General features: G+C 36.5%; 1 protein-coding gene across 9 annotated transcripts in view; it reads right to left on the reverse strand.

Annotated features, from left to right (window-relative positions):
* LOC117207338 overlaps positions 1–20216 on the reverse strand; it is a 148002-nt gene that overhangs the window by 16900 nt on the left and 110886 nt on the right. For 5 of the 9 annotated variants that reach the window (XM_033447443.1, XM_033447442.1, XM_033447451.1 and 2 more), the window contains exons 7-9: positions 17123–17294; positions 16862–16988; positions 16334–16414 (exon numbers count right to left, since the gene is read on the reverse strand). In XM_033447443.1, coding sequence (XP_033303334.1) covers positions 16334–16414; positions 16862–16988; positions 17123–17294 — 380 coding nt within the window. Of the gene's footprint in view, positions 1–10395; positions 10429–14139; positions 14143–16333; positions 16415–16861; positions 16989–17122; positions 17295–20216 lie in introns of all 9 variants that reach the window. The other 4 variants (XM_033447450.1, XM_033447448.1, XM_033447446.1 and 1 more) reach the window with 3 other exon arrangements.

Below are 20216 nucleotides of genomic sequence, written 5' to 3' on the forward strand. Positions count from 1 at the left end.
CACGAATTCTCCGAGAATCCGAATTCCATTTTAATCAGAATGAATTCCTCGACGATCGTCGAATCAATTAAATAAATCTAAATCGATGGGAAAAAAGTTTATTCGATTAATTTAATCCTAGAACTACTATACGCTAGCATGCGCTGGAAAAGAAAAATGGTAGTTGCGAAAGATCGACAAGGAAGAAAAACACAAAAATAGTACGAAAACAACGTATAGAGAAATGTACAAATGGGTGGAGCACACCCTCGATTTACAAAAATAATACACGCGAATCAACGAAGGAATACAAGTAAGGGTGAACGTAAAAACGATCATTAAAGGGATAAAGAAAAAACGAGAAAATCAAGGGAAAACGGGCCGGAAGATAAGAGATAGAAAGAGAGAGAGTTGGAGTGTTCTTTTTCTTTTCTTGTTTTTTTTTTCTATCGCGAGATATTTAAGGAACAGAGAGAAACGAGAGGGGTCGATGCGTGAGAAAATGAGAAAGAGAAAAAGAGAGAGAGAGAGAGAGAGAGAGATAAGAGATGATGTCGGGCAATGATGTTGTCACGGGACTCGAGAATAAAGAGAATATGATATTTCGTGGCTTTGATTCTCCCCTGTGGGAGATGTGGAGCTTGCTAGATGCGGTTCCTCGACGAAAATTGTTCGTACTGTGGACCTCGTTCGCGTTTCAAGAAGACGAGAGCGAATAATTTATCGAAGAAACTAAGCGAAAGATATCTTTCGAGTTTCCTGTTTCTGTTTACCTCGATAGATTGTTCGAGTTTTCTTCTGTTCTATTTTAGTAGCTGAAGATGTATCCACAGCGGAGCGTGATGTTGCCGATAGACTATGAAAAGATCTCCTTGCACCGTTAATCGATCAAGTGTCCTCCGTTTTGTAATACGAACGAGCAGATCGACACAAGGGAGGACTCTTTTCGAACGATCATCGGATCGAGGATCTTGTTTTAACGCGAACAGAAACGAATATAAGAAAATAAAGTTGATATAGCGTGTCTAAAAATACAGAGTTAAAGTAATCAATTCGAAGAATTGAATTAAAATGGTTGATTGGAGAAAGCGAATGTAAAAAATGCCACTTAAAGAGAAGAAGGTAAAAGAGCGAATTAATAGACGTATCCGAAAAGACTAATTTGAAAGAGATGAATTTAACGAATTGAACGTGAAAGAATTGATATAAAGGAATCAATTTACACGGAACAATGAAAGAAATCAACCTGACAGAACCAATTAAAAAAATCTATTCGGATCGATCAATTTAGAAAAAGTTTATCCAACGCATCAAGTAAAAAGTGTTCGACCTAAAAAGGCCAATTAAAACTATCCATCTCAAAATTCCAAGTTACACAGAACAAAAAAATCAATCCAAAAAAAAAAAAAACGATACAGAAATAAAAAGGAGAATTGGAATGAAAAACCTGTGTCCCATTAAAATGCTAACATCAATTAAACGAACTGTCAAAAAAAAAAAAAAAAAACAAAAAAAAACGATTAAACCAAAAAGAGAGCTTTAGCACGGGCTTGTTATCGTTCCAAGTGTAACCAAATGTTTTTTGCTTTGACTCGTCTCCTTTCACGCGGACGCAGCCACGAGAGGATCGTAGAAGCGTGCACAGAATGAAAAGGATTGGTGCAGCGAGATGTTGCGGAGGAACGAGGGAAAAGTCGGTGTTAGAACCGTGTCGAAACGTCGTTCTGTCTATGCGTCACGTAGTTCCGCGAAAGAGGATCAACATAGAAGAATGGCTGGCGAAAAGTGCAAAGATTCGAGGCTTCTCGCGGAGCTGCACTCCGGAAAGCTGACATCTCGAGATGTGTTGGAAATAACACGGTCGTCTAGTAATTTATTTTTGTTCGAAATGGGGCTGGAGGAACGAACGAACAAAAGTAATCAGAAATAATAAAAGCACACACGTAGTAAAGAGGGAAAAGGTGTGTGATGTTTGAGTTCTCGAAGAGGAAGAACGACGGCTGTTTTCTTTACACGTTTGTACTTGTAATCGCTTAGAAAAGTCTTCGTACACCATATGGAAAATCTATTTTTATCGAAATAAAATAATTATACTTGGATAAATATTTTTATTCGCATATAAATTATATGATTTAATAGATCGAAATAGAATTTTTACTGCGTTTAACATTTAACCGTAAATCAATAACGAAATAGCTTTCAGATTTGACGCGGAACGCATTCACTTTACAAAGAAATTCCGTGGAGTTTTATTTCGAAATTATATTTAAAAATCGCTTTTCCGTAGGATGTAGGACGATTTTTAGCGAGTGATTGTGTAGGTTCGTCGATTTTTGATTAAAAGCAAGGAGGGGATCTAGCATCGAATCGACAGTTTTCTAACGAAATCGATAAAATCAGGACGTGTCATGTACTCGATTCGATACGATTTCACGATTCATTAGTGGAAATACAGTGTTCGCGAGAGATAACGAACTTGAGGCGAGTTTAATGGATTTGTTTCGGATGTTGGGGACTCGTGTTGCTGACTATACAGTGTGGATGATCTGTCGAGCGAGAATGACGGTTCTTATCATTGTCGTAGAATTAACACAGCAGCGTTGTGTCGTTGTACATACAGCAAATGCCGAGAACAGTAGATTAATCCGTGCATGCTCAGACACGAGAAGAACGTTCTCAAGTGCTCGCTAGTTCTTATCTGTTCTAACCAAACGTTCTTTCTAAATCTAGCAAATTTTCTTTGGTAGTAAAACTAGTTTCCACGGAGTTGTTCGATTCTGAACAAGATCTCGATTACCTAATCTTCCTTTCAAATTATTATTTCGGTTCGCGAGAACTTCGTTGCTTGATACTCACACATTTTAACTCGTTCAATGACAGTGTACGTTTCTGTTCATTAACGCGAGAGATGAAAGATTATGTTCGATTTCTTGAAACAATCGTTTCGCCTCTTACAACCTATAAACTACGTTCTTTCACCAATTTCATAAGCTCGTTTTCAAATTTCTCCCACTAGCAGCACGTCTGTCTCTTTGTCAGTACGATGCAAGGCTACGACTCGATTTCTCGAAATCAAAATTGTTCCAATTATCTCGACTCCGGAAACATACATGAAAACATATATACAAAAAAAAAAAAAAAAAAGAAAAAGAAAAGAAACAACCGTGATATCAGTTTTATAACCATAATCTCGAATCTCTTTCATCTATCCAGTACGCTCGTTTGTCAGCTTGCCGCGAGACTATTCGAAAGACGCGAATCCTCGAGCCGCGATTTCTTAAAATCGAAAACCTTCTAACGCGAGAGATAGGAGTAAAGAGCCGGAGGCAATAAAATAAGCTTTCCAGCTGAAAACTAGGGTAAAAAAGGCGACGGTGGAAGCGCACACGTTCAAAGGCGGTAAGTTGATCGATGCACCGTGGCCTTCCTCGCCTTATCTCACGGAACTCGATGCGTTCGATCGATCGACGTGCCATTTTCCCCGGGCGAGACACAGCGAGAAGAAAATAGAAGGAAAAAGTGGACGGGAAAGGCGAGCGACGTTCGTCTTTGCCCGAAAGATAAACGGATGGATCCGTGGTTTTCATAGGAAGAAAGAAGAGAGAGAGAGGAGAGAATGATCGGCCGGATGGTATAGCAGGATTCCGGATTAAACGTGTTTCATCCGGATTATCCGTGTATCAGTCAACGCTTGCTTCCGCCGATTGTTTAAGAAAGGGACGTATTGTCATTCGGCTATCGATCGAAGCAACTCGTCCTGTCATCTGCCTTTTGGACCCCTTTTCAGCTCTCTCGTTTTACGCAACAAAAAAAAAAAAAAAAAAAAGAAAGAAAAAGTAAGGAAATTACGCGAGAAAAATATTTTGGCAACGCGAATTTTCCATTTGCACGTCGAACGTTACGAGATACGGAATCTCGAATTTTTCATGAACTTTTTGCAGACACTTTGAGAAGGAAAACTTTCGTAGAAGAAAAGATTCGAAGATTTTTACGGTTATTTCTATCGGAATTACAGTGACGATCTTCAGAATCGATCTAATTGATCGGAATTAGTTTTCGATATATAACAAACGGTTTGGCGTGAAATATAATACTGTACAAGTATACTGACGATCGAAGAATCTGTTCAATATGATGAAAGTAATAAAAGAACAAGACCACTTAAACGAAAGGAACAATCTATTTTATTAGCTGGTATATCGATTCTTTTCATCGAACCACCGACTGTAAAACGATATAACAACCTCTTCGTTATTTTTAGGATTCAATCTTCTATCTTAGCCCCATCTTACGATTCTTTTTAGCGATCTTATCTACCGCAAATTGCAATTTTCGTCCGGAATGATAATAAAAACACAATCCACGATGTCATAAATTTCCCATAAATGCATAACCGTCGGCAAACAAATCGTAAAACAACGTTTGTATCATTTTTCCTTTAAATACCTGGCACCAAATGCTATATAACGTCATTCTCTATGCTCGTTTCATTAAAAGGAAAGTTAAACTGTTGTTACTTCTTCTCTAAATCCTTCGTTTCGTCGTTGCTCTCGAAACGACGGTCACAAAATACGCAACATCGACCTCTCTTAAAAAGTTTCCCCCTTTGAAAACGCATTTTACGTTCAACGCCAATATTTCAAGGGTATTCTCGCGGCCGATCATAAACTTGCCTTCCACCAAACGCGAGCAAAATTCAATTCAGCCTTGGAATGCCGTGGAAAACGACCGAAAGGCAATTCCACGTTATATCCATGGCCGCGCGTCTCGTTTTACGCCGCGCGTTAAATTTTCATTCGCTTGGCTTTATACACGCGCTGTTTCCCCTTTCCATGCTGATAATACCGATTATAATTGCCAGGGATGCGAGACAAAGACGGAGAGATAGAATTTGCCAGCGAACTTAATGGCAAGATTGCGTGAAAATTTCACAATCTCCCTCTTTGATGTTAATCGCGCACCTCTGCACCAATTACCGTTTCGGCTTCTGGAAATCTCTGACCATCCGCCGTTTCGTTTCATCCCTGTCCGTTTCTAATTGTAAGATACGTTCTCGAATTTCTAACATTCGAATTTCGCGCTAGGAATACACGAGAAATCACATTTTTGAAATTCTAGAGAGGAACGACTCTTTTAGATTCGATACGTTGCCAATTTTTTTTTTTTTTTTTTTAATTCAATTTGGCTGTGGTATTAGATACGTATAATATGTATTAGGCTGTCCGAAAAGTTTCTTTCGTTTTATGAGGAAATAATGGACGCACGACGTTTTTTGTTTCATATTATTTTGTCGAATATCCATTTTGCTATGTTGAAATAAACACCGCGACATTTCACGTTTGTATGAAGGTGCACTGTTGTAAAAAACACGTTTGCGAAAGAAAGACACTTTCCGGACAACCCAATACATCTTTGTAAGTTTCTCGAGCATTTCAAAGATATTCATTGTCATAATATTATGTCGTTGGATCGCCATGAAATTTCGTGGATTCTGATATTTGATATTTCCGAGTAGACTTTAGCTTTGGATTTAACGAAACGATGTTATAATACTTTCTTTTAGTTGCCAAGTAGCGTGGATATTAGAAAATCACGGAAAATGGATTTATTTACAGTTGATAGTTTCAAATCTTTGGTAATTTTAAAATTATTTTACAAAATCGAACTGACGGTTTATTCTTTGGTACAGAAATACGAATTTACAGTCTGAATCTTCGAGAGTTAATTTGCAATTTCCTTCTTAACGAATTCATTTATTTATCCGAGCGGATTTATTTTTTACTTTGCTTTATCCTTTACTTTATTTTAATCTTCTAATTTACTTTCATGTAAATTCTCTTCTATTTTTCAAACGTAATCTTTCTACCTTTTTCCCGTGCGAATAAAATTCGGATGAAAGAGGGTCGACAAATATTTGAGTCATACAGAAGCCAAACTAAATCGTTTAATTTCTGAAAAATACGACTATCTCTGATATTAAAAACGTACAAGTTTGCAAAAAATGAATTTGACCAGTTTGACTATTGAGTGGCTCAGTTGCGGTGGATTTGTTGCTAAATGCTGTACACACGAAGTGATTGAAACAGAAAAATTCTTGGTTCATTCTCCATCTTACGTACCGATTTCGAGGAACACAGCAGTTGACGTGTTAATTATTAGCTAAATTACCTGATAATTCTGTCGACAGCGTGTTGGTGTCTCACATCAGTTTCGTATGTTAGTATACACTACCAGTCAAACATTTCAAATCACATTCCTAACGAATCTGCCGTTAATTTTATAATTATTATCAACTAAAGAATTCTAATCAATTAATTAACTTGTTTCATATAAAGTTAGTTATTACAAATGCTTCCGAATATCGATGACAATTTTCTTTGTCCGATAGATTTTTGTCTAAGCCACCTTCTTTCGTAATAAAAAATCAAATCGATATTTTACTTAAAGTTTTGAAAATCTTTAAAATCGATTCTAAATTTTTGACTAGTAGCATAGTTCTTGTAGGGGGAGGGGAGGGCGTGATGTTAAAGAGGAAGTCACGTGGACGGTAGACGCGACGCTTACTGACGTTTCGAGGATATGCGTCTTTTAATCGTTTCATCAAGCTACGTTTGTTTGGAAACCGGATTATCGCGAAATTTTCCATCGCTTGTCGCTCGGAATATTTTAAGCCCTCCAGCACGCACGCGGACCCAGTGGCTTTACACGCTCTGTTTTTTCGTTCGATACTGAAAATACTAAACGTCGTGCGTTTCAATTCGAAACACTGGAATATGTTAAAAAACACGGTGATTGCTCTCGTAGGGGAAGTTTTTCGTGGATTAATCAACGATTCGTAAGAAAAAAACCACGGTAGCTGGTTGAATAGAGCGGAAATGTCGTAACGGTGGGGGAAATTTGGCAACGAAGAGGAAAAGAAAAAAAAAAGAAGAAAAAGGAGAAACTGTACAGCATCGACGTTGAAGCGTGCGCAGGAAAAATCGAGAGCTATCAAATTGATTAAAAAAAGAAGGGGTAGAAAAGCCATGCTCTACGTCGACGTCAAATGCACACGAAAATTTCCGGTTGGTATGAAAATTTCTCGTGGAAAAAATCACGCTGCACCGATGTCAAACGCATCTGCAACATTCGTGGTGCGTTCAACGAGAAATGTAAACCACAAATAAAAGTCTACATGTCAATGAAATATTCCGATGCTTTGCAACAACTTCATATTTTTAGTATCGTTGTTTTATTAACAGCGGAACTACCAACTTTTAATGTTTAGAAAAAAAATGCTATATGTAGATTTTCAGAAATTTAATTTAATTTAAATATTCAAAAAGATCCGTACAGTTTTTTTTTTAATAAAAATATCGTTATGACAAAAATGTTGAAATTTAAATGTACAAGGGCGTATGGAATACAGATGACATACAAAAATTAGTTATAGACACTTTATGGCATGAAATAAATCGTTCTTTTCCCTTTTTAATAAAACATTAATTCTGATAGAAGCAGTTCCACGTTTTTAGTAAACGCAAACACAGAAATCCGAATTTTTATAAGTTTGGTAGTTCCGATGTTAAAACACAGAGAAACGCGAAGTAAATAAGTGATCCAATTAATAGAAAAATTATTCAATCAAACACACTATGATACAAAAATTTGGAATCATTTTCGTGTCTCTATCGAATCACTCGTCAATTCTATCATTAATTACAAAATATTCCAAACTTTAATTCGATAGTATCCTTTATCAAAGAATTCTTTCTGCTAGCAGTATCTTATACCCAAACGTTTTCAAATTCTAAAATTCCACGAAACACGATTGTAGCGATTCCAAATTTTTCGCCAACGATACATTAGCAAAGTTGCCTGAGCAATCGCCAAGAAATCCACAGAAAAATCCTACTACATCTCTATGAAACGCTACGAATTGCAATTACGCTAACGCCGTGCTGGAAGACTTTCTGCCGAATCTCCTGAATATTTCTCGAATTCTACGCCCACTACTAACAACAATTGTTCGAGCAATCTTTTCCATTGGGCGAGATTTCGCTAAAAATAACATTTCGACAATGCCGACATGAACGAACGAGCCATGAAAAATCAGGCGAAAACCTGGCACGTGTTGAAATAGGTGGCGTTTCGTGGTCGATCACAGGACAGGCTCGCAGAAACGCTTTCTTCGTGTGCGATGAAACACCGATCGTTTTGCTCCGAGATTCGTGTGACGCGAGCGAAAAATTGAAAGAAGAAAAAACGAATCGGGAAACAAAAGAGTATAAACGAGGCTGGTTGAGGAGCAGGGAAACTGAGTAGAACGGTCGAAATAGCGAGACCAGCGAGCGATCGGTGATTAAACGTAGCGTGTTCGATAGATTGAGGAAAAAACCAGGTGGTTTTGGGGGATGCGTGGTCGAAAAACGAGACAGAAAACGAAACCAAACTTCGTAAAAAGGGGGAGAAGGAAGAAAAAAAGAGAAAAGAACGTAACGAAAAGAACGAAAGAAGAACGGGAAACAAACATGGCGAATAGTTTAAGAGGCTCCGATTTAAAGATTGAAAAAAAAAAAAAAACAAAAAGACTCGAAACGAACACGAAAAAGAAACAGGTGAACAAATAGGCGGATCACGGTGTGGAATTAATGTCGATTGTTAAATAATTCGGGAACAAAGAGACAAAACAAGTGAGAAAACTATAGCCCGCGCGGAACGCTCGTCGCTAGGTCGCTCTGCTGGCTTCCGGTTTGCCTGAGGACCTTTATCCAACACTTTCAACAGAAATCTCTGTAATCTATTAATTTAAAAATCTGTATAACATGCGTGGAAGATATTTCTTCTTTCCCTTTTTATATCTAGAACGTCGAAGTTAAAATTACTCGACCAAAGAATTTCTTTTAAAGTTGAATTTAATAGAATTCTTTGTTTCCTTAGAATTACGAGCAATTGTCTGGAATATTTAATACCTTTGAAGCAGCGTTGTTCTATTTTCGAACAAGCAGCGCGAGGAAACGTAGTTAGATTGCTTGTTTAGTCTTTGACAAAAGGAAATCCGCAAGGATGTTTCTCCGTGAAACTTGAGATAAATCTTGCAACGAGCGTGATACCATTAATTTCCGGTGGCGATTAAATAACCGAGGGAACGCGCGTATTTCCGATCCAGCAGAACTGGCCGCGGTGACGCGTTCGCGCGCGCTCTGCCACGCAAACAGGAGAAACACTGGCAAAAAAAAAAAAAAGAAGAAGAAAAGAAGAAAGAAACAAAGGCAATAAGAAAAACAGAAGAAGAAAGAAGTGTGAGAAGAAGAGGAAAAAGAAAACGAGTTAAATCGTTCAAATGTACGCAGGGTGACGAGGAAACAGATAGACAAACTTTGGTACTGCATTCTGCTCTTCCTAGGGATTAAAGAAGATTATACAAACACTTCTCCTTTAGATAGATAGATACCTTTTCTTTTAAAGATAAAAGAGGTTTTCGCCTATGATACAAACAAATTTTCACGTTTCGTATTCAGGAAAGTTATAAAGAAAACATTCGAAAGATCCTTTTCTCTTCCTGATCTTGTTACAATGACAATAAGCTTGTCATTTTTAGCGTATTCCGGCTACCAATGATATTATAGCGAATTAAATTTTTAAGATATTTCCGCGATTAAACATCCAAAGACGTAAGAGAAATGGAATTGTGCACAAACCATGAAACTGGTCTACTATCAATCTACCAATATTAAAATATTCTCAACGATTTTACAAAATATTTCTCATTTTCTATCGGGGTATTTCAACTTTATCATCGTAAGCTCCAAAAAACCAGACTCCAGTGTTCGTTACTGATAATACGTCTTTTAATAATCGATAAAACACAAATTGTCAAAATTTACGTGCAATCGTTACCACGTTGTTTACCTCTAACAGAAAGAAATGTTTATAATAATCGTACGCACGACTTGCATAAAACTGCAATGTAAACCAGAGACTCTCAAGCGTCGAATACTTCATGTATCCTAACATTCATTTGCATAAACATTATCCGTCCCCAACAAGAGCAGAAGTTTACCAAAATCCTCTCATAAATTTCAACCTCACCCTGTACAATTGTACGCCGATATACATATACAAGCTTCCTATTTCTAAACTGGACGAATTAGGCAAACACCATCTCTACAAAGAAGAAAACCATACGTGTGGTTTGTAACGTATACGAAATACACAGGATACGTACAAAACACCATCGTGTATATCTATATCGTCTCGTACACAGAATTAAAGAATTAAAGTTGGAAATCCTTGGCTCGTTCCAGTTGAAAGAAAACCAAAAACAAAGGAGGAACGAAAAGTAGAAAAAAGAAGAAGAAGAAGAAGAAGAAGAAGAATGAAAAGAACTCTCTTTGCGTCTCAAGTAAGTCGTCGGCTCTCTCAATGGGGACTTACCGTTCTTTTTTTGGATAACGACTTTCGCTGCGACTTTACGGGGGTTGCGTATGCCGAACAACGGAGTTTTGAGTGGAGTAGTAGTAGTAGTAGTAGTAGTAGTAGTAGTAGTAGTAGTAGCAGTAGTAGTAGTAGTAGTAGTAGTAGTAGTAGTAGTAGTAGTAGTAGTAGTAGTAGTAGTAGAAGTAGTAGTAGTAGAAGTAGTAGAGGTAGTAGTAGCATAGTGTCGTGCCGAGATAGGAGGAGTCCAAGGCCAGTGTGATTGATTGACAAATATAATAGAGAAGGAGTACGATAAAAGATAGTCAGTGCAACTTCGTTCGGGCTTTGTTCAAAATCAGGGTCGTAAAACGGGGCATTCTTGGGCTGAGCTAAAAAAACAGGGCACAGGGGGTGGGGGAGGTTTGGTTTCCTAAACAGGTGACAGAAGGGCCAAAGGGGGTAAGCTATGGTCGAAGGGCGATTTTGTAAAATCAACCATACGGATAAGGTATACGAATCTCTCTCGAATATCTCGTTTCTCCTCGATTCACGTTAAGTGAAATCCTAATTGGTCGTGGAATCGCTATGGTTTAGATTGCTTCTGGATGGCTGGACTCTTCGAGATCGATGTTTCCCGATCTTAAAGTGGTTTTTGAGAGCAGGTTCGAGTATTCCGTTGATACATATTCGTCCGTTTGGTAGTCGATAAGCGTTGTAGACTTGTTCGAAAAAGTTCGCTTTATTTGCCAATTTCTCTCATTTATCTACGTTTAGTAGCTAGACGCAGTTATGGTTGTTCGTCGCAAAGATCTCTGTACATATACACGCTACTTAGGATTATGGTCGTCAGACATTTTTCAGGACAGTTCTTCAGGACTTCTAATATCGTAAGTGTAAATTCATGTATATGTAGTTAATCGGATGATCATAATAGCAGATTGTTTGCAAAATAATCGTACGAACAAGAACGAAACTATCCAGTTTCTGATAGCGTTTGGCATAAGGCAAGGAGTTAAGTGTCGATCAATCATACTCAGAGTAATTTTAGAAACTTTGCGCAATTTGAAAATCGCGGACGATGCAAAATCGTCATCCGAAATCTTGTACATTCAACCAGTGCGAAGCAAATGACGAGCATGTCCGGGACAACTGGAAGGTCGCAGCACATCGATTATCTAACTCTTAAACTATTAACCCAACAAATCCAGGCTCTCTAATAACGCAATAAACTAAACATCTGATGTATCATCCCGATGTATCATATTTGAGAATAACCTGTCAAACACGTGAGACAGGTTCATCCATACTCATCAGGCACCCAGAACCCGCCATTTATCCTCAAACCTACACCTATATCCTACCAATCTTCAATAAATTACTTTCATCAAACGTAATACGTATCTCTGATCGAGACGAATGAGATACACCGCGAATACGTAGCAAATTGTGAACGATCTGAATTAAAATCATCGATCGGGAAACAGCTATTCTCCAGAGTCCAAGGGGTGTCTTTTAGCGATCGGTGCACGTGTACCGAGGGAATTTTAGGATGCGGCGCGTACGAAACCGAGAAACGGAGATGGAGATGAGAAAAAGAACAGAGAGTGCGCGTGGAAGATAGAAGTGAATTCTTGGGATAGCAGAGAAGTGATACGAGAGAAAGAGAGCGAAAGTAAGAATAAATCGGCTCCGGAGAACTTGATTAAGAAGATGGTATATGTAAAGTGGTATCGAGTGGACGTTTAAAGCCAAGGACCACCGGGAGGTTAAGCGACAGCTACGCTGAGTGAAAAAATTATTTTTCCTCCAATACATAATACGCGCAAGAATCTCCATCTAAGCTGATAGCACAAGTTCAATGGAAAAGGCTGCGTACACAACGCATCGAAGCAAATATTTTTCAACTCAGCATAGTGTAACTTGACTCAGTTTTCCGGTGGATCCTCGGCTTAAGAGATCGGAAAAATAGAAATGAAAAAAAAAGTGAGAAAAGAGGAGGTGCAAATATGTGGAGACTGAAGATTAGAACACATCGATAGGTACGTGGCGAACTTTCGAACGTCGATTTCGTGCAAAATCGACGATCGGTTGGTTCACGCATGCGTGAACGCAGCATTCAAGATGGCGCGGTTGAGTTTCGCGTTCGCTGCTGCTCAATACTTTTTTTACGACACTCAAGTATGAACTTGCCAGTTCTTATTGAACAAAATATTCTTGTGTTGTCGTTTCGGCGCTTTTTCATCGCCTTTGCCTTTAGTCTTGTCAACGCGAGATACTAAACAGATAACCTTGTTATAATCAAATAAAAGATAAATAAAGGAGGGATAAAAAATTAATTGATGGCTTAATAAAGGTTTCTTCACTCCTTTGAACTCCTAAAGCTGGAATTTTCTGTTTTAAAAATACTTTGTATTTAGTAACACTGTATCTAGTCAAACTAAAGAGGTTAGAGTGGAGTGACCTTGATCTAGCGCAGCAGATTCCAGTCAGGCTATAATCTACTATTTCTGATGACATTTTAATATTCAATTGGTATCGTTGGTATCGCAGCTGATGCAAAATAGTTTGGCACAAGTTAACCTGTATCTTGCGTTTTATATGATAAACATCGTCATTGGTATTTGTTACACAAGATATAATGGTACAAGACAGATTAAAATTTACCAAAAAACTATTACGGCCAACTATTATGACCAAACGATAACAGTTGTAGATTGATACAAAAAAATGAAAGAACGTTCCTGAAGCACCATCTTGAATGGATGCACCGAATCAAAGGTGACAGAAAAATATCTTCTAAATGATCGTAACGATGCAGAAAAATGGTCAATTCTACCGGTGACAACGACGATAATTTAGATTGTGTGCCATTGAAGTAACGTAAAATATATTTATATTTAATCGAAGGAGTGAAAACAAAGGATAGATAAATATATGTAAAGACAAATAATAAAGATATATATGTATATATATATAGAGAGAGAGAGACGATTAGAAAGAAGATACAAAAAAAGAGAGCTAGAAAAAATGTAGAAAAGATCTGTCGTACCTTGATGCGAGAAGATGTGTTACGAACCGCGAAACATGGATAGAGAAAGATGTAACAGTTGAAAATGAAGAATTTGTACGTAGAAAATGCGCATTTATGATTCGATCGAAGGAGAAAGATACGAAAAAAGGAAAAAAAAAAAGACAAATGAAAAATGAAAAACCGTAGAAATCGCAAAGTATACGTTTCTCACGGAAGTGTGTAAATTTCGTGTATACTTTTCTAGAGAACCAAAAACAAAAGTTTCTCGTTTCTAAATCTTCTTTCCGTTTCTTCGATTACTCTGAAATTTTCGCTCCTTTTTCACGTCTGCGTGATATTTCTTGCTCCTTTACCCTCTGTTCCTCGATAAAAGGAGAAAAAGAGGAACCGAAAGAACGTACAAACACGAAAGGAAAATATGTATATATATACACACACACGTATATCTATATGATATATGTATATACGTATATAAACGAAGTAAGGGAAAAGAAGAATAGAAAAGACGAAAAAAGAAAATGGTGAGGGGTAGAACAGAAATAGAATCCAATAGTAACAAGAAAACAGATAAGGAGTGAGAAAGAGAGAGAGAGAGAGAGAAATAAATTTCGACACACCGAAACTATCTAATGGAAAAAGAACAATATATATAGCTAAAAAAATCAATGATCAAATATATAATGAAGCTCTTAATAATGTGACGATTAGAAGAGTCGAGTGGCGCTTCTTACCATCTGTCCGTGCAGCGGGTGAAAATGGAAACAGAAAGAAAATTCAAAATCTTCCTTTGAAAGTCGAGACTCGCAGGATATGGGACGTTCTTTTTCTTTTTACGATATTCGACTTTTTTTAAATCTTGCTTATCTCTATGAAATCTTTCTTTCGTGTTTATATCTTAATTTCACGATAATTAACATGTTATATATATAACATGTTAATTAATTTTTTGGGGGTGATAGAAAGGGTGAAAAGGGGGATCATAAGGGGAATATTTCTACAACAGACTATCGAAGTTCGCCCTGACGATTTATCTCGTCGTGGTAATGTTACCGCGCGCGATTTTCCTTTCGTTCGATCGTTGTTTCGATCGTTCGTTCCTTGAAACTATTTGTTCTCGTTTTTCTTTCTTTTCATTGTTACTTGTTTTTTTCTTTTTTCGTGAAGCACATTTTGTTTTTCAACGCCGAGTAAAGATGAAATTTTTTGAGAAAGAAAATATAGGTGCGGCCGTGGCTGAGTGGTTACGGTAGAACGAAAGATTGTGATTCGAGTAAAATCGAGAAGAAATAATTCGGAAGTATTATATATATATATATAGTATGGAGTGGGTGCAGCTTTTTCGTCTGCAATTCATTTTTCCTTTTCTGCGATTGGCGGATCGAGGCGTGGCGGCAAAGCTTAATTAAAAAACGTTCAGATTCTGACACAAGATAGCCTTTTTACAAGAAGTAAAAGCTTTCGAAGACAATAAAGAAAATTGTTACACTGAGTTGTCTTGTAAAAGTTCGAAATCTGTTTTCGTTTATTTTTAAAGAAACATCGAGACGCGATGATACACTTTCAAATTTTATTTTCTACTATACGAATGATTCAGAAGTCTTGCTGATCAACTCCAGAAATTGCAATGGAGTCTGTATATTATCAGCTTCAGCTAAACGAATTTATGGAAGTGATTTTTGAAACTGATGTTGAATACCAATCATGTACCTAGGCAACGAAATTGAAAATTAAAAAAAAAAAAAAAAAGAACGAGAATTAAGTTGATCAGTTCGTCTTCTGAGAGGTTCATATTTTAAAAAACTATTTGTATGTTTTTAAGACAACTCAACGACGAGAAGGAAATGATTCGATAATAAGAAACGTGTCGAATTTTTAAAGAGTTTTGTTCCTCACGTCGATTAACGAGGAACATTTTTTATTACAAAACTTTGCCCTTTCTTTGTCACTTAAAGGTACTGTATATTATTTCATATAATAGAAAAAATTTATAATTAAGATAGATAAAAAATTTAACATTCATCAGAAGCGAAATAAAAGTGAACAGCACTCGAAGAATATCCCTCGTAAGCGAAGTGCGGATCGAAGCTGGATCGAAAAAAGTGTGAATAAAATAGATTGAAAAACGTGAAGATAACTCTTGTTTTTTTAAATTCTTTGCGGTCACGCGATCGATCTTCCATTCGGTTGAACGCGACGATTCCCCTATTTCCCTCTCAAAAAAAAAAAAAAAAAAAAAGAGGAATAAAAGATCAAGGGAACCACGCGTCACTCTCGTTATCTCGCTATTGAGACTTTAACGCATGGTAAAGAGATGAATCCTCGCGTTCCCGAGCGTTCAACATGGCCTCTCTTAAATCGTGTCTAGAGCACGTTAGATTTCACCGATAAATAGTCGGAACTAAAAGTCTAAGCTAAAATCATTCTTTCTTTCAAGTTGTTGTTTCTTTGAATTAACTCAAAAACTAATGAGATAAAAAATGCATCAAAAAAGAAAAAGAAAAGAAAAAGAAAAATCGTAGAAGCATATTTTTCTACAATTCTTATTTCGTAATAACGACATTAAAAAAAAAAAAGAATAATAATAATATTGAAGATAACACTTCTTGCTTTTTTAATAGAAAGATAATATCTTTTGCGTATTTTTCTTAACAAAAATAGGGGGAAAAATACGGCAATGGGAATTGGAAACATAAACATTCCCCTCAATCGGTTAATCGTTCAAGCATCAAACGTGCCGCACAAATGGGATCACTCTGATCACGATGTAAGAGGGACCAGTGGATATCGATTTGAAAGAAATAAGAAGAAGAATATTTATATAAATATGTAAAGGTAAATAGATAGAGAGAGAAAGAAGAATCTCTGCAAGAAACGTGGTCGTATTAAAAGAAGAACGGGGGCGAGCAATGTGATAGTGGACATTACCTTCTTCGAGCCCGTCGTCTCCGTCGCTCATGAGCTCGTCGTCCGAGCAGATGCTCAACACGTTCACCAACATCTCTGTGACTGTGAAATTGAGAGACAAAGCGCGGAATAATTAATTGCGACAGTTCAATTGATTAAATTATATACGATAATTATATACTAAAATATATTATAAAATTTGAAAAGTTTCTTTGAAAATGATCATTTTTTACAAGGCGAATGAAACTACGTATAATAATTAAACGACATATTAATCAAATACTATATGTTATATGGATTATTTAATTTTTTAATACGAATACCAGAAAATTAATCTTAATTACGGAGAATTAGTCGTGTAATTAATATTCTTAATAATTGATATATCATATTAGATTATTATTTAATTTTATTAAATATATGCATTAAATATTCTCACTGTGGAGAATTAACTATAATGAGGCATAATAAGCATTGCTCAAGTATAATTGGCATTTGGTATGGATAATTATTTAATTTTCTGATATACATGCAAAATCATTCACTTACCTTTTTCACCTACAAATGGCAAAGACCACGTGAAAACGTCCATGAAATTGGGCAACCAATAGGGATGCGGTGAACAATTGAACTGCCTGATGTTCATCACGTTGTTCTCGTATTTCAGTACAGCTGCCTGCAATTGTAAACAAGAAAAATTTATTTTTAAATGTTATGCAAAATAAATTCTCTAAGAAATACTCTACGGTCAACCGTACAATTTTCTTTTTTTTTTTTTTTTATACAATTTTCAAGTAGTCGACGTCTCACCTTGTTGTTGTAAACGTCGAGGTAGTTGGGCGCGCTGAAGATGGTGATTAGCGACGGGAAACCCGTCGTCTGAGATTTGCGGTACATGCGATAGCCCGCATCCTGAGCCTCGTGCGCCCTTATGATGCTGAGCAGGTTGTTGTTTTGCAGAAAATCGCAGCACGCCGCGTAACTGTGACAACAAACAAACAAATTAATTCACTTTGTATCTCGAGAAATATGTGAAAATTGTTCTCTTGTCTTGCGAAATACAAAATTTCTTTTTACATTCATACATACACACACACAAAGCGATAGAATTCAGAATTCAATTCGCGCAATCGTTGTAGAACACATCGAATCTACCAGAGATTCGACTCAATAGAAATCTTTTCTCTCGTATTGTTTCCTCAAATCGTATTGTTTTCCGAAATCAAATTTTCCTTTTACATGCAATGTTTTCCTTCACAGCGACAGAATTCAAAAAACAAAAATGGGAAATGTCTATAGAATATGTTAAATTTATCAAAAATTCAACTCGATAGAAATGTTTCCTGCTGTTTGCCAAATTCTCCAGGTACAAAACTCCTCTTTACGATCGGCTATAGAATTTCGAAGAAAATCGCGAAAAATATGAATTGTATTGAATATAAAATGTAAGATTTATTCTCTATTTATCTTTCATGGTCCTCCTTCCCCTCCGAGATAGCCTTCCAGTTACATTTCTCTTTGGTTTATCCTTACGGTCTACTTTTCCAACAATCAAGTTTATCATCTCTCGTACTTAACATTTAGACTTAAAATCTACAACTTAAACTTAACATAAGAATGTACGTACCTCTTATAAGTCTTATTCTCTATGCGTTTGCTACTTATATTCTCGCAGCGCTTAAATTTCGATAATGTACAAATCCAAACAGATGATAAAAGATAAAATATGAAATTTAAAAAATATAAAATATAAAACTACAAAAAGTTATATGATATAACATGATATTTATATGTTGCAAAATCTGTCAAAAATTCTTCCTCCTCATTGTTCGCAATGAAAATTTCTTTTCGTAAACAAAAGGCGATAAAATTTCGAAAAAGATCGCGATATGATCCTGTTTTATTTATCGATTGCTTGGAATAGTTTATAGAACGACCAAAGGTACTCATGATAATAGATCTTCAAATTATCCGAATTTCATGCATCGAAACTAAATTTGTATTAACATCGAATTAAGTGAACCGCTGATGATTGAATCCACTTAACTGAACACGAATTCCTATTATTTGATCGAGAAGCCATAGGTTATTGGGAGAATCAGTGATTTTCTATTATATGAACTGCAGACATATGAATTCTTTCTCCGATCACGTAAATGGAATTCTATTTAGGTTGATTTCAAGTGAGAGTGGTAGAAAAAGGTTCTACATATTTATGAAGGTGGTGAAAGTAACAGGGGAAAGAAAAGGAGAAAATAAAATTCTCCCTCTAAAGTTTTTTTTAGTTTGGTCGATGCACAGGCTGGTCGACGTGTAAAAGCTGTAAATTATGAAGATTTGCATATTTCACATTTTTGTTACTATAGAGTTACCAACATAATATCATAATTACTATTTTAATCTTTTCCAGTTCTACTGGTTCCATTCCTTCTACCATTTAATACATAAAATGGATTCCTTTGTATCAAAGCTTAATTTGATAGAAATACACTCAACAAGATGTTTGAACATTTACAAAACTTCTACGTCCATATTCTAGGTGTTATGTAGAGCATTCAGAAATTTCATTAGCACTGTAGCAAAATAGGTTGATGAAATTTAAAACCTGACCCTAAGCCTAATCAATCTGAAAAATATATATAGATATTACAAAATATTTATTGCAATACTTATTAAAGAATCAGGAAGTACATATTACAGGCAGCTGAAGCATGTAACAAGTGTTACGTATAATCCTACAGAATATTGAAATTTATTAATATAATAAATTATCGACTGTTTAAATACTTTTGTTACCTTTGCTATGCCAAATATCTTATAATTTCTTCGTATACGAGTATTTCCAATCTCGTTCCAAATTTTACAAATATTTTTTATCTACATCTAGATCATGTTCGTACGTAGATCGTACGAAGCATGTTCACATATTCACGTATTCATATTTTTATTTACATATACGAATATTTTCAAATTTGTTCCAAACTTTCCCAATACAATCATGATGGCCAAGTCTCGTAATAGCGCGAATGAAATTTCAGAAGGTTTCCTGCAACACGCGCAATTTCTAAGCCCCCGTGTACGCTCTAGTAAATATTTAACCTATTGAACATAAATTAACTACGATAAGATGTTGAATATGGCTGGCCAGGGCAAAGGGGCTTTTCAGAGGCACGCGATAATTGCAAAAAATGCAAATTACACCGAGCGTTAAAAGAGAGAATAATATTCGAGGCAAGAATAATAGTAAATTTCCATTAACGACACGGTTAAAGAGGAAGTTCGGTAGGACGAAGAAGGGTGATGAAAAATTGCTCGCAACTCTTGCGATATAAAATAGGCAAGCACGCTTCGTTGCGATGATAATATTCGCGGGATTCCTTACTGAATACAACACGAACAGTACGATGGTAATCCCGTAATGGCCGTGGCGCTATAAAGAAATCGTTCGAGATGGCTGGTGCACCTCCGCGTCGTCGTAGGATCTCGAAAGGCAGACTCGTAAAAAGCTCGCGTGTGAACCGTCTATCCTACTTCTTCTCCCCGTTCTATTTCACCCTTGTAAACGCAGTGACCTTCATTCGTTCGTACGGGTCACGTGAAATGCGTGACAACCTTTTCGATTACCTTGCCTCGCTAATTAGCCGGTTTATGGCCGAGTTTCTCTGAAGATTACCGAATTATGTTAAACAGTATGTACAGAACTTAAATTTCTGCTTCAAGGTCATTGCATTATCGGCTATAGAATTTGCTCAAAAGTTGGAAAAAGTTACGCGATCGTTAAAAGATTGTTTAACTTACTGAAGAGTCCGTACTAGCAGATCTTGGACGAAACACTCACTTTCTCTCTTCTCTCATTGTGTCTAAGGTATAGGTCTGTTAGGCGAGCCTTACTAAAAGATTGTTT

Source organism: Bombus bifarius, unplaced genomic scaffold (assembly GCF_011952205.1).
Source record: "Bombus bifarius isolate JDL3187 unplaced genomic scaffold, Bbif_JDL3187 scf7180000008028, whole genome shotgun sequence".
In the NCBI taxonomy this organism is placed as follows: domain Eukaryota; kingdom Metazoa; phylum Arthropoda; class Insecta; order Hymenoptera; family Apidae; genus Bombus; species Bombus bifarius.